At 41.5% G+C, this 14,414-nt stretch overlaps 1 protein-coding gene across 1 annotated transcript; it reads right to left on the reverse strand.

The window, feature by feature from the left end:
* Positions 1–3,379: 3,379 nt before the first annotated feature.
* On the reverse strand, positions 3,380–4,089 carry LOC119655973. Its single transcript, XM_038062208.1, has 2 exons — positions 3,961–4,089; positions 3,380–3,888 (listed from the first exon to the last, which is right to left on the reverse strand). Exons 1-2 carry the CDS (start codon positions 4,015–4,017, stop codon positions 3,424–3,426), a joined length of 522 nt encoding a protein of 173 aa, XP_037918136.1. The 5' UTR covers positions 4,018–4,089; the 3' UTR covers positions 3,380–3,423.
* Between the last annotated feature and the right edge of the window lie 10,325 nt (positions 4,090–14,414).

Consider the following 14,414-nt stretch of genomic DNA (forward strand, 5'->3'; position numbering starts at 1 on the left):
CAATTTGACATTCAACGTGGTGAAGAAGCCCATATGGGAAGAAAAGGGGTTGCTAACCCCCTAGCAATCGCTTCGCAAATGCGGAAATTATTATCAATTCGTGTAATTAAAATGACTATTTCTAAAGTAAATGACATTTCTAAAGTAAATTTATGAGAAATTTGTGTAGAAATAATCAAAGTGAATCAGTGAAGTGAAATTCTAGAGTAAATTTGTGAGTTTATCGTGAAATTATTATTTTTGAAAGAAAGTGAATAGTTCGTGGAATTTAGAAAAAAAAGAAATTTGAGCACAGCGTTAGCAACCAGACATAACATCAAAAACAGTAAGTCAGTTAATTTTTTTAATGTTTTCTTCATTGTACGCTTTTTTGCTATTTAACCCACATCAAATATGGAATTTGACCATTTCAAACATTCTTACTTACCCCCATTACTATCTATCTTAGATAAGGAAAAAGCCCGAAATAAAAGTTCTAAGGTTATTCGTCAGTATCCCACCATCTCCGCCTCCGTGTGAAGGCCGTTTTTCTGGGCCTTTTCAGAAATTTTTTTGTGAAGAACTGGATAAAGATACAAATTCACCATAGATTTTTTAATATCTTGAGCGTGCATAGTATTTTCTCCCGCCCGATCGCATAGTTGGTTATTGCAATATAGAGCAATTTATTCAGCCATCTCCAAAAAAAAGGTGTGTTTCTGCTTATGCTAGAGGGCGCTGCGATTATTTTAAAGAAAAAAGGTAAACGACATTTTAACGTACAGACTTAACTACAGTCCGCAAACTAGGATTATTAAAAAAATGAGATAAATTTTTGGTGCCGTGTTAAACTTTTTTTTTGTGAATTTTGATGTTTTCGAAATATATTCTGAATAAGTCGTGAAAATTTCAAAGAATTTCGTTGGATAGATTTTGGGCTGTGGTGGCAGCCGATTTTCAACATGCAGTTTCGAGAAAAATGCATTTAAAAAGTGGAATGTGATTTTTAGCCGTAAAACCTTAACTGATATACCTAATCCATAAACCTTAGGTTTCTTCATGAAACACGTGTACAGCCTTGGCTTCAATTCTTGTCCTTTTAGCGGAGTTATTTGAACGTCATTCGGACCGATAAATACGCGCTTTATTACGGCGATCGACATAAATCTGGCATGTGACTTATCACGTGTTTAACACTATAATTTCCGAATATCAAAAAATAATTTTGCCCATATATTCTACACTACATGAGGCTAAGTCCCCACGTCGAGGCAAAGGTCCGCGTACACAACCCATAAGCTGTGAGAGCTTGTTTCATCTTTACCTCTACATGTTTCTTCCAAAGTAACGTCTTGTCTAGAAAAACCGGATATTCCACTTCTTCGGAGAGTTGAAGTGTTGTACCCCTCATCTCTGAAAGGCAAAGACCATCCAGTTCCTTCCCTTTTGTAAATAATACCATTGTAGTTCTATTTGGATTAACTGAAAGTCCATGCTTGAGGCACCAACTGTCAATCAAATAAACGGTGCGTTGTGTATTTCTACACACGATTCTGAGATCTCGACCAACGGTTATCACTGCCACGTCATCTGCATAAATTTGAGCGTGTATTGGCAAATTTTTCCGTTCGGATAGTAGTGAGTCAATCAGCATACTCCACAGAAGTGCCGATAGCATACCTTCTTGAGGGTAGCCTTTCGTCGTTTCCGTTGTCAGGAGCAATCGACACCCACTTCAGCACGCAGCAATCTCTGCGTAAGCATGGGGTAGATCCACTTAATTAAAGTTTCATCAATACCATGCTCTCTGGCGACATCACAGAGCTTTTGGAAGAGCACACAGTCAAACGCCCCTTCAATTTCCACGAACACCCCCGTCGCGGGCCCGTCTTTCAGCATTGCGTCCTCTATCTTTGAGACCAAAGAGTGTAGAGCCGACTTAAAGGGCTTTCCACGTTGGTAAGCGTGTTGGTTTTCGTTTAGTCGGTGCTACCTCAGTGCCATTTCGCGAATGTGATCCTCAACCAGTCCCTCCAAACGTTTCAGCGAAAATGATGTTAAGCTGGTGTGCATGAATTTCTTTGGATTTGAATAGTCATCTTTCCCAGGTGTAGGTGTGAAGACTACTTTCACTTTGTGCCAAGAGGAAGACACCTAGCGCAGAGCAATACATCCTCGAAAAATACTTCTTAGAAGTCGGTCTAAGTGCTCTATACACTCCTTTAGCATCGCTAGGTAGATGTCATTCATGTGGTTCTTTGAAGTGTTCAAATAATATTAAAACAGTTCTCGCCTTTTCATTGGTAACAACCGCTCTTGCAGTGTCCCAATTCCCCTTGCAACAACTCAGTTGATGCCTGCTCTGCCAGGTGATGAACTTCCAAGAGATTCTGTCGGTTTTTTCTAACCTGGCCCACTCATCTTTATTAGCGACTCTGCACACCCTTTCAATTTCCAATTCCTCACAGTATGCACAGTATGAGTATGAGTCTCGTTTCGAATGTTTTACGAGCCTGTTATATTCACGCTGTGAGTTCCAGAAGTTTAATCAGTATTTTTCCTTATTGCTTTTGCAATTACGATTTATAGGTCGTCTGGTTGATTTTCTGAGTTTTCGGGAAATAGGCCAAGCCTCTCCAAAGCGCTGGGAACAGAATTGTCTCAGCATGGTTGCCTCTAACAACTTTGACATAAGAACGCCGGTCCTCGGTCTGGAGGATCCTTCATCGAAGAAGATCCTAGTCCCCTTGACTAATCCAATGCCCCAGATTCTGTCACAACGAGCCCATAGCTCTTGAACCAGAAATATATAAGCACACTCCTGCAACTTTGCCAGCCTTGCCGCCAGTAGATAGGAAGAGGCTTTTATAATAGCATGCTATAGGTAAATTTGACTAACTCTTATGTTTGTAGGCAAAAGTGTATTCTAATATGAAAACCGCCGCTAACTGAAAAGTCTGCTGCGTTCAGTGTGGATCTCACCGAGGTTACCAGTTTGTCCTCACATTCCGCCGAAAGTTGCGCCTTCTTGGAGCCAGTAACGCCGACCAGTTGTAGAAGAATACAAGGTTCTTGAAAAGTTTTGGAGAAGGCTAGGGTTTATAGCCAGAAACGACAGGAACTTATGACAACCGTATCTTGCCAACAAATCTATCTGGAATTCTTTTTCTACAGTGCAAAATGCTGCCTGTAGAGGTCGTTCTCCAGTAATTTTCAGTAAAGGTTTCAAACGCCCTAAAACTTCATAGATGAAAAATATTATGACACACATATTTGGATAAAATGTTTTGATATAATTTAGACGTAATGTCATCCAATAGATATTCATAATTTGGATTGACAGAAATACTTCACACTTGTATTTTTTGCTTTTCTTCTCCAAAGGAGAATCTTTTCTGGGCTAAATAAAGTTTATGCTTAAAAATTAGATACTTGGAATTTTCACTAATTTCTTGTTACTTCGTATCTAACAAGAATTTCTGCGATTTTGTCAAAATGATTCATATAGAAAGTAGTCTTGCACTGGGCGACTACTTTATGTTGGTAAACGAAACGTAAAGGAATAATTTCCGATCCTGGCGGGTAGTTTCGAAGATAGTAAAGTCCTGGCTTATAAGCGCATTTCCATCCGAAGTTTGTGTAATCCGATATAATATGCATTGCTCCTGATGCATATGGGCTAATCTTGATTAATCTTTTAATAACACATGGTCTGAACTGTTCATCCATCAACTTTGTCATTTTTTCGTTGCGTAACTCATGCATTGTTAGACGAAATTCAACATCCTTAATCTCATGAAGAATGTGGAAGTCAACATTTATAGTATTATTTATAATGGTTGAATTCGCGATTATGACGGAGGGATTGGACCAAGTGGAAAGCGCTCGCATGGTTACGTTGAATTTTGTCTAAAAAAAGTCGTTCATTATTAAAATCGATTTAAACGGAGAAAGTATTAAAAGTGGTAAACTTTCACTCACCTGTTCTGAGAAAATAAAAAGCAATATCGTTAACAAGAATAACAAATAATGAGGCATGTTCAGTAATATGGTGTTCTTTCTCTAGTGGTTCTACTAAAATGACAACGGCGTAAACTGTCGCTGTGTTTTACGGCTAAATTTGAATGAGATTATAACTAAGCCCATGTTTTTTTTCAGTTTTTATAATTACTTAATTTCAATGCAGTACAATCTAAGTAATGAAAGATCTTTGTCTATATTACACACGTAACGGGTGACTGACAATTCTAACAACGTTCCAATAAAGTGCTATCAAAATCATATACGCAGACGGGGCAATTAAACTCAATCATTGCAAATAGGTCGCAACTAGTAATGAGACTACAAATTTTCCATAGGTTGCTTTATATTAATTTAAATGATAATTTAATTCCAAGATTTTCGCTTTTTAGTGTGGTCTATGAGAGGAGGTTTTGAGTGACCAAAAAGCGATTGATGTTGATTTGAGTCAACCCCCTTTCTCACCGAAGTTTACGCGTTTTTGAACTCAGGACATTTACTACTCCCGGCCGTATGCTCGTGATCCAAATCCTACTTTTCATCACACAACATGAACTGGGGGTCTCTGTCATGTTTCTAGACAATGTGTCCATCTCCACGGTGAAAACGATCAACACCACCTGTACATGTCCTCGCGAGATATCCGTCCAACAGGCACTGCAAGCAACTTTTAAAAGAGACATGCTCTAAGGCGGTAGACTATCCATCCAAAATGGTAGTAGGATGGTCGCCTCCTTATGCTACCATGAACTTTTCTAAGGCTGACAATAGAAAACGCCTGTATGTGGTGCAGCTTATACCACTCTGCCAAGGCGTGAGAAGTAACCTCATCTAGGTCCTTGCACTGGGAGTACCCACCGCATTGCTCTTCTCTGGAATAATTTTCACTTAATTTGGGAATGCCTCGGCTTTGGTTTCGTAGCTCCAGCGTGGTTCCTCCGAATCATGCTGATCTTTGCCTCGGTGTCATTAAGATTGGTATTCGCTTTCATCTTTCTAATCGCCGCGGGACAAATCTTTATTTTCTCTTTCTTTTCACGTCATTTTCGATTGGGCATTGGTTCCGAAAAATATTGATGAGCGTTAGGCCACCGTTAAATATAATCTTTTCCTACCTGCTACCGAGGTTGTTGGCTTCATAAAGAAGCAGCCTCATAAAAACCAAGTTGACTAATAGACCGTGGAAGAGGATCGATCGATGAATGTAGGGATTGAAGGCTCCATTGATTGCTGCGAGTAGTTATGAATGTAATGTGCTCGTGCTAAGACGTGGTGAGAAATCTTGTAAAATGCAGTAAAGGAAGGAAAAGAGGAAATTTATTATTGTACTGGTCGGGAAAGCAGGACCTGCCGCAAAAAATGACGTTTTACGGGCAATGTAATGGTATCCTGTGAAGTTGCATCAACCGTTAGTGAAATGACATTTTTAAGGTTTTGTGTAAACACAAAACCTTATTAAAATCGGTTTACCGTCTGTCTGTCTGTCTGTCCGTCTGTCTGTCTGTTTGTCTGTCTGTCTGTCCGTCACACGCATTTTTCTCGGAGACGGTTATAGCGATTGACACCAAATTTGGTAGAAAGATGGGAACTGTGAACGCTCACACATACAGTGAATTACATCCTTTTACGTTGAATTTAAGGGGGAGGCCCCCATACATGCAAAAGGGGGGTGTAAAATTTTTTTTCATCAAATATAGTCATGTGGGGTATCAAATTAAAGGTCTCGATTAGTACTTTTCGAAGCCGGTATTAGTTTTCACATTTCTTGGAAACGTGGGGAGTGCGGGGGGTTGAAAGTGATCATTTATTTAAGGGGGCCATTCTCAGAAACTACCAAACCGAAAAATCTGAAAAAAATCAGGAGGCTGCCACTATATGGTGCCTTGGCTCCGAAATACCTTTCATACCGATATCTGTTCAAAGAAAGTTAATAATAGTATATTACTATAATTTTTTGTAGTTGGCTGGAAACCCCCCTTAAATTCATCATAGCAGCATGAAATTCTGCAGTGATGTAGGCTATAATGTGGAGCATGATCTTACCAAGTTTGATGGAAATCGCACTATTATTAACAAATTTATAATACGTCGAAGTTGTTGCTTCTTTGAAAATTGAAGACTATCAATGTCAATATCGCCCGAAAGTGGACATTTGCATATATTACGTGCTACGTACTAAGAAATACACAAAACCTTTCGTACCTGAAGCGTCCAGCTTCCGGTTTCCCGACTTGTTTGCAGTTTCTACAGAGCTGCTATTTCCACTTACCCAGAAATTTTGGGATTCCTAGACCCTTCCCAGAAAGTGAGGGGATAATCGTTATTGGGATTCGGCTGCAACAAAATAAAATTTCCGACAATTCGATGTCCCCATAGAAAACGTAAAGGAAAAATGCCATTTAGGGGATAATGTCAGCCATATCATGTCAAAAAATAATTCCTATTCTATTTTTTCGAAAAAAGTTTTCCAGTTTGTCGTAATAGGAGACTAAAAGTTATAGACATTTGTGAGCTAGCAACCTAGAAATCTTGATATTAAGTATGCTTCGGAAATGGCTACCGCGGCTTGGAATTGGGCTGATCTTTCAGCTATGATTTTTTGCTTTCGTCAATGGTTTCTGATTAGCTTTTGGAATGTGTGAACGAAACTTCACGATGGTATCGAGGCTTCTTAGAATATTCGCGTCCTGCAGCTTCGGCGATACAGGCTCGACATTCTAGGGCGTTGGGGAACAGTCTCCTCCCCTATGCGGCAATATGCTATTAAATTCTGGCTTCCGATACCGGATTCATGCTTTTTGTATCAGCTTGGCTATCTTGACAATCGATGTCAAATAGAACTCTAACTGCGAGATCGCGGTAAAAGATGAGGTACATCTTAATAATTCAGTTTAATGTACCAACGAAGACACATAAAAAAGGCATCGCGATTATCATGGGGGATCTGAATGTCAAGAGTGGTTTTGTTAACAGCTTGCTATGTCATTTGATGGTGTCTATGGGACCGTTACGGCAATCGGAGAGATTTTCAGCTTTCCACACCTTCCATCGTATCGTCATTTGTGGCACATTGCTCGAGCACAGAGTTTGTCGTAAGGTCAGGTGGGTTTCAAATGTCCGACAATGTATATCTGATCAGATCATCACATTGCGATCAGCGCTGACATCGGCCTCGAACGAGACCACCACTTGATGGTCACGGGCCTTCCCTTACGTTCACATCTTCTCAATGAGGAGCCTCGACCCTTGAAGGTCAACACAGTTGGATAATGGGATCCGGCGGCCGTTTGGCAGACATCTTGAACATCTTCTGGTAGAATATGGATGAGTTTATTGGCCACGTCCTGAAGGACGCCATAAGATCCGGCTGACTGCCGGATCGTGGAGGCAGATCGAGGAGCATAAGAAATAAATGCCCTTTGCCGCTGAGGGTGGGACAAACTTGATATGTTTGAGCGAAAAATCTCGCGAAGTGGAGTATAGCCTGTGTCAAAAGAGAATTCATTATTGGGTTAGTTAGTGGAGGAAAAGCTACGACAAATAACTACGATTTCGCTTCCACATATCGCATCACGAAAGAGCTTGTTGGTGGTTGCAAGTGTCTAGTCCTATGAGGCGTTAATGGTAAACTCCTCATCTACCAGCAGCTTTAGATGTCGATGGAACATTTCACCACGCGTAACATGCAGCTACGACCTATTCCTCGAAAAAGGCAGAAATCACCTTGGCCATCAGTGTGCTCAAGCAGGCAAGACTGCTGGTCTTTACGGTCAACCACGGAATTGTTCATCACGGTTCACTCTGCAGTGCTACTACTTTCATTTATCCGTAAATGATGGGAATTTTAGATCTTTCCCAGTGAATGGGAATGATTAGGAGGGAAATTAAGGAGATAATTAAGATCGCTGTTGACGTGTGTTTGCTCTCTCACCAAGTCATGACCTTTGTATAAATAGCTGTAGATTTGGACAGAGACGTAAACGGGTACTGAAAATAAACACCAACAAAGCTCAGATATTCAGTCTGATTGGTCATCCCACTTTTCTATCTGTAATGACCGGCAGAGCATTAATATGTTGGCAGTATTGTCTCTGTTGATAGTGGCATCCAGCTTGATGCGCTAGATTCGTCATCGCTGTTTTGCTTAAAGTTTGGAAATGCAGATACCTCAAGGTCATAATGCCAATGTTTTCTCTCTGCAGTTATATGGAAGGTAGCACATGGAAAGTAATCACCACTGTTTCTCAAAAGCTCCAAGCTTTTGTTAGTAGCCGTCTTTATCATTGCATCGTTACACTCTGATCTGAAAAAATCCCGAACTATGACATAAGTTGACGTACGGGCCATTTACCAGTAGATGCTTAATTTTGAGGGCGGAAGTGGTAGTGGATAGGTCATACTTTAAAAAAGAGTGTAAATGCGTAGCTGGCTATTCCATGCATTGGAATCCACTAGGAGGACACATGGTATTCAGAAACAACACCTTCGGGATTGTTAAGAGTGGCTAATCAATTCGTTGATATTGGCATGCTACATTTGTTTCCATATTAGACCGGATCAAATTAATTTAGCTTATTCAAGTGAGAGTATTCCTATATTAATCTTTCTTCAGCTTTGAAGAACTAAAACTTTCGCATTTCGAAACACCGTAAAAGTAGGATCAAACGAGAATGCAGTCTGTCATGATATTTTCTTGTTAGAATCCAGCGTCCGAATGCGACTCGACCCGGTATTCAGTCCTTTAACTTTTCCCTACTTTTATTTTTCGGTCTGGCTATCAACTTCTCATTTCGAATTTTTTTTCGTAAATTAGGGTTTAAGGCTCATACATAAACTGCTCTTTAGCAAGAGTAATCGCGGTTGCCTCGGTGGACTGGACTTAGATGCAGACCTGTTCCGTCAAAATTAGCCAACTTCTCGAATGAAGTACGACCTTAATCTCGTGGTTGACAATAGTGAGCTCAGGTGGCCATTTCAGTATTCCCCCACATTCTCAGTTCATTATACCGTCCGCTGATAATCATATGTCTTCAAATTTGTAGCCAGAGCTTTTATGAGTTGTCAGCTGCTGGCTGTATTAGTACATAATATTTCCGATTACAGTCTGAATTCCTCATCAATTGTGACAAGTTTTGGTATTCCACAAAACCTTACAAATTCTCCGAATTCTTATTGATAATGCATGCACCTCTAACGTGATTTAGTACTCTTCGGAGTGATTTTATTTATAATTATGGGCATGTGTACGGAAATGTTGTCTGAATTGCTTGGATATCTCATTACGGCTCAATTAATATTGAAAGATGCTATCAGAAAATTGCCTCTTCCGATTGCATCATTCAGTCAATAACTACTTAATATTGCTTAATTTGAAGCCGTCGTTGTAGCGCAATATTCTTGCCCAGCATACTGTTTCCAAAACCATCCATTAAGTGCCCCTTTCAATTTTATGGTTGGAGGGATATAATAATTCTGTTCTACAGGTTCCTATAAAATAACTTCTGTCTCTACGGTTGGTGTAGGTCTTTTAGGTGATTTTCTGCTTTTTAAAAGTCACTGAGTAGTTTATAGTCCTTTGCAAACGTGGCACTCAATTTTCGACTTTCTTGAGTAAGTATCACTAATAGTTCTATAAAATTGCCATTTGTTTCCAAAGTTTAACTTCTCCACTGATAACTCTGATTTTTTCCTCCACTTTCGTGATATTTTTAGCTACTTAGAAATTTTTATTAGAGATCTTTCCCAATTCCTATTGATGACTACCTTATCATCTAGCAAAATGTTTGTCGGTCTCTATGTCCTTCCTTTTTAAGGTTTTGTGTCAAACAAAACCTTATTAAAACTGGTTTACTATCTGTCTGACTCTCTTTTTTTTTGTTTGAGCAAATAGAAATCTTCAAAAGATAATGGCCTAGACATGCCAACCTGTGGGATTTTTATCCACTAAAACCACCCTAGAGTCGAACCGCCCCTACCCCGCGAAACCATTACATTATTACATCACGGGGCGAAGTCAGTTCACTCTAGCTTTGTCCCCATGCCTTTTGTAGTTTGCTGTGGAGCTGACCGCATCCTAATCCTTTTCACGTGCTAACATTCTCCGCAACAGATTTCTCAAGTCTCCTATAGGTTCTTCTTTTCTTCTACACATCTTGGACAGTGGAAGAGTGTGTGTTCTGGGCCCTCTGGGGGGATATAGGCTAATCAGGTGAGGTATCCAGTTTAAACTTGTACAGGTACTATTATAATTAATCTCACCGTGACGTGTCCAACCCCTGTAGGCATGGTTCTTTCGCCCTTGAGTGATCCTACCTATTGCCCTCTAACCCATTCGTCTGGCTCGGTGGCAAATCGATAGAGAGCTTGTAAGTCACTATTCCACCAATAATTGGACTTCCTACTGGGGAATGAACATCTCCTAGGCATTGATGCGTCACATACTTTAGAGACGCATTGTGTGGTCGTTGTACGTGAAATCCTCGCTAAATTGCCAGGAAATATTAGGTGCCAGCGCAGGGCTGACAAGTCAGATCAGAAGTCAGAAATGAACCGCATCCCCCTTTCCGATAGGTGTTTACATCACCTTCGTTTGGGAGAACTACATATATCCAACTGGGAACGTGCTTCTAACAAGCACCGCCATCTTGCCTTAATCTCTGTGCTGCCCCATTCGATTGCCCACGTATTAAAGTCACCGCCTATCATCTTTGGACTTTGCTCTCTCGCTTTAAGAACAAAATTATCCAACAAATTTTCAAATTCAGACAGTGTAAGATTCGGTGGGGCATAGCAGCTGTACACGAATATATCGCTTATTTTTTCCCACACAAAGCTGCCAGTCGCCTGGCTCATGTTATATTGTATGGCACCAGGCCCATTTCGCCCATTTCGCTGCTTCATCAGTCGAATCTGTGACCCATACACTACCGTCAAAGCTTTTTTACTTTTAATTGATAATATCAATCTTAATCACGGATTCGTAAGTGGTCTCAGCAAGCAAATCCTGTGCGATCCTGCAATGATTGAGGTTTATTTGTATTAACCTCCTTTGGATCGCAGTTAATGCCTTCCTCAATTCCGCCCCTAGACGGCAAACAACCTATCCTAGGCCCCGGACTCTGAAATTCATCTTATGATAGTCTGCGAAGACTGGATATGTGAGACCAGTCGCGCCTTGTCGCCTGTGGCATTTGTTACCGGATCCATTGTTGAACGAGCGCAAAGCTGACTTGGCTTATTTATTCGTTTTAGTCACCTTCACTAAAAAGAGTATCCCGACTTTCTTCGATCGGCGAGTTGATTCTAGAGTCAAAACGAAGGGTTAATTACCTTGGATTGACGAGGAGCTTCGCATTTGCCGTTTGCCTAGTGCGCTGCCTTAGAATTGGCTGGTGGTGGCAATCGCGGGAGTGATCTCCGTTACCCCCAAGACCATGCATAAGCTCAAGGGAGGTGGTTGTTCGGGAAGAACAGCACTTTATCTCTATGAACGACTCTTCTTCAAACGTTTTCATGAACCAACCTTGATTTCAAGCTCCTATCGGCGGGAACGCACAGCGCCGCTTGGCTCGCTTCCGATCTGGAAAAAAATGGCTGATACTGTTCACTGAAAAATCAGACCATTCTTCTCGCCAATGTGATATTCACATATGTCAACTCGACTTCTATGTCTGATCTTATTCTTTCTGGGGTTTCGACTTCTTACATTCGAAATCAACACAACCCTTTGGGGAGTACCATCGCCACGTACTCGAGAGGGGCGATCAGACCCGGGCTCTTGTCACGAAGCCTCATATAATGTTATTTGCTACCATGGGAACCGAGATGGCCCTCTGAGAGTTTCATGGTGGTTGCACCCATATCGCTAGCTCAGCTCCTTGTGGGCTTAAGCGATGCTTGTATATACCAGAGCTCTGATTGTGGTCTCTAAATCAATCCGATTTCAAGCAGGACCGTGTGATTATGCGTACATGATAGGTATTCGCGTTAAATCCCCAAGATTTTCATCCGAAACCAATACACGTTCCTCGTATTGTGCTATCGTCATATTTTGTGGAGCATAGCAGCTATATATGTAAGTGCCAAGTATTTTTGCCCTTACGAATCCGACTTCTGGAAGCTCCATCATCTCTTGAGTCGCTTGATTTCTACACGCCCATATTGCTGGCTTGCCAATTATATCTTTTGTACAGGCCCCACTGTTGTTGTTACGATAAGGCTCGCTGAATGTGGCCCCTGAAACTTCGTTCTCATAGATGGCCTGTGCCCGCTGCCTCGCAATGGTTTGTTTATTGCGTCCAAGGATTTTCTAAATATCGGGTACCTGCTGCCGCCTGCGACATGGGACCGGTCATGCCTTTTTTCTTTCTACGAAGCATAAATTCAGGGTTAGCTTTGCATTTTTTCAATATATGACTTTCTCTTCCACATTTTCTGTGCCTTTCTGATACATCGCAATCATCGGTGCATATCATCGCTATATGACCAAATTCAAGACATATAGAAGAGGTGAACAAAGCGTGGCTACCGAGGGTTTTATGCGTAATCATTGAAAGAAAAGAATGGTCGCCTGCGATCACATTCCTTTGAAGTTACGAGGATAATAATCTTCGCCGATGGGTCTGTCATAGAAGGGAGTGGAGCTCAGTGATTTTTTAGAAAAACTAAGTTGAGAAAATACTGCAGTCTTTCGAAAAAAATGACAACCATGTCCTAGGCGGAAGTATACACATCCTAAAAATACCTTCTACAAAACTGGTTATGACAAGCTTTCCAAATATGTTTTCACGCAACGCTGGAAATGTCGTTCTTCGCTTTCTCAAATGTCTTGCGAGGAACTGGTGTCTAAACTATGGACGATTTACTTTTGATGTTATCCTGTAACAGGTCATTGAGCGGAGCTTGGGTCTTCGTCACCTGGGGTATGCACTTCCTGTACAAATTTAGCATATTAACCAACTGGCGTAGTTGTTTTGCCATCTTGGGTTCCGGGAAGTTCTGGATGACGGCTACCTTCTCAGTTGATGAGGCGATGTCAGCGTTCGAGACAATATAGCCGGGTTAGAGCATTTTGTACTGAGCAAACTCGCACTTCGCAGGACGACGTCGTACTTCTGGAGGCGCTCAAAGACCATCTTGAGGTGTTTGAAGTTTTGTTCTCCATCCTTCGATGAAATCAAGGTATCGTCTATATAAGCGTAGACGAAATCAAGATTTCTCAGCACTTGGTCGATGAACCTTTGAAACGTCCAAGCAGCATTGCGTAACCCGAATTCCATGAACGAAAATTCGAATAATCTGAATGGAATGGTGATAGCGATCTTGAGAACGTCCTCCTCAGCGACGGACCTGATTGTATGCTCCCACAAGATCGATTTTCAAATAGAATTTCGTCCAATAGAGTTGCTGCGCAAAACGTAGATGTGTCGCAGTGGATAGCGATCAGGATACGTGCGTGCGTTGAGTCTGCTGTGGTCGCTGCAGTGCCACCGTCCCTCTTCAGTTCCATGTGCGGTGCGCAATTCATTACCTGACCCTTCGAAGAAAGCAGGGTTATCCTGTCAATCAGCTGCTTATTTTGTTGATCGACGACGATACCGTAATGAGCTAGCGGTTCAGACTAAATCTTGCGTTCTCCCGTCACGTTCTGGCAGTCGCCTGACCTCTCGTTCTTGTAACATATCCAAACGTTTAATTAACGCCTCCTTGAATGCAGAGTACGGGTTCACTGGAGGTGGATTGGTGGCGATGGCCTTGACCTCGAACTTGAAAATCACATCAAGAGCGGCGACGAAGTAGCAGCGCTTTGTCGGTAACGCGTTAGGTCGCAAAGCGGTCGGACAGGTCGGCAAAAATGCATGCAAGCGCACGTGTGCCGCTTGTTGCGATGACTGACCCACCACGTACTCGTTTGCATTCGCCATAGGCCCAAATGGGAGTAGAGATGACTTTTGGGATTAAAACGGCTTCCTGCAGTTAAAAAGCGGCAGGCAAAAATCTATGCGGAAGGACCTAAAACTGGTAGAGTGGTTCTTTAAATGTATGGCCTAGATGACTGTAGCCTATATAACGGTGAAATTTATGAGTGATACCACGACCACCTGAATAGGTCGCAGTTGGCGGCTCATTTAATCCGTATGGGTGAAGAAGATCCAGCCCGGCAAGTCTATACCAGGCCTTAGAATGGAGCGATAACGTAGGCCGAATGCCATACAGGTGTTAGCGATATTAAATTGCTGAACTTCGACGCAAAACCGGGATGTCTAAAGTTCCTTATAAAAGTAGTAGTCCCTGAATCCCACGCGCGGTACGAAGGACTGTCTAATAATAATTTAACCTATGATATCAGTAAATGTAGTCTTGAGTAACAACATCTGCTTTTATTCAAACCAAATTTTAGCTCACTTGTATTTAGA

Source organism: Hermetia illucens, chromosome 4, assembly GCF_905115235.1.
Source record: "Hermetia illucens chromosome 4, iHerIll2.2.curated.20191125, whole genome shotgun sequence".
Taxonomy (NCBI): Eukaryota; Metazoa; Arthropoda; class Insecta; order Diptera; family Stratiomyidae; genus Hermetia; species Hermetia illucens.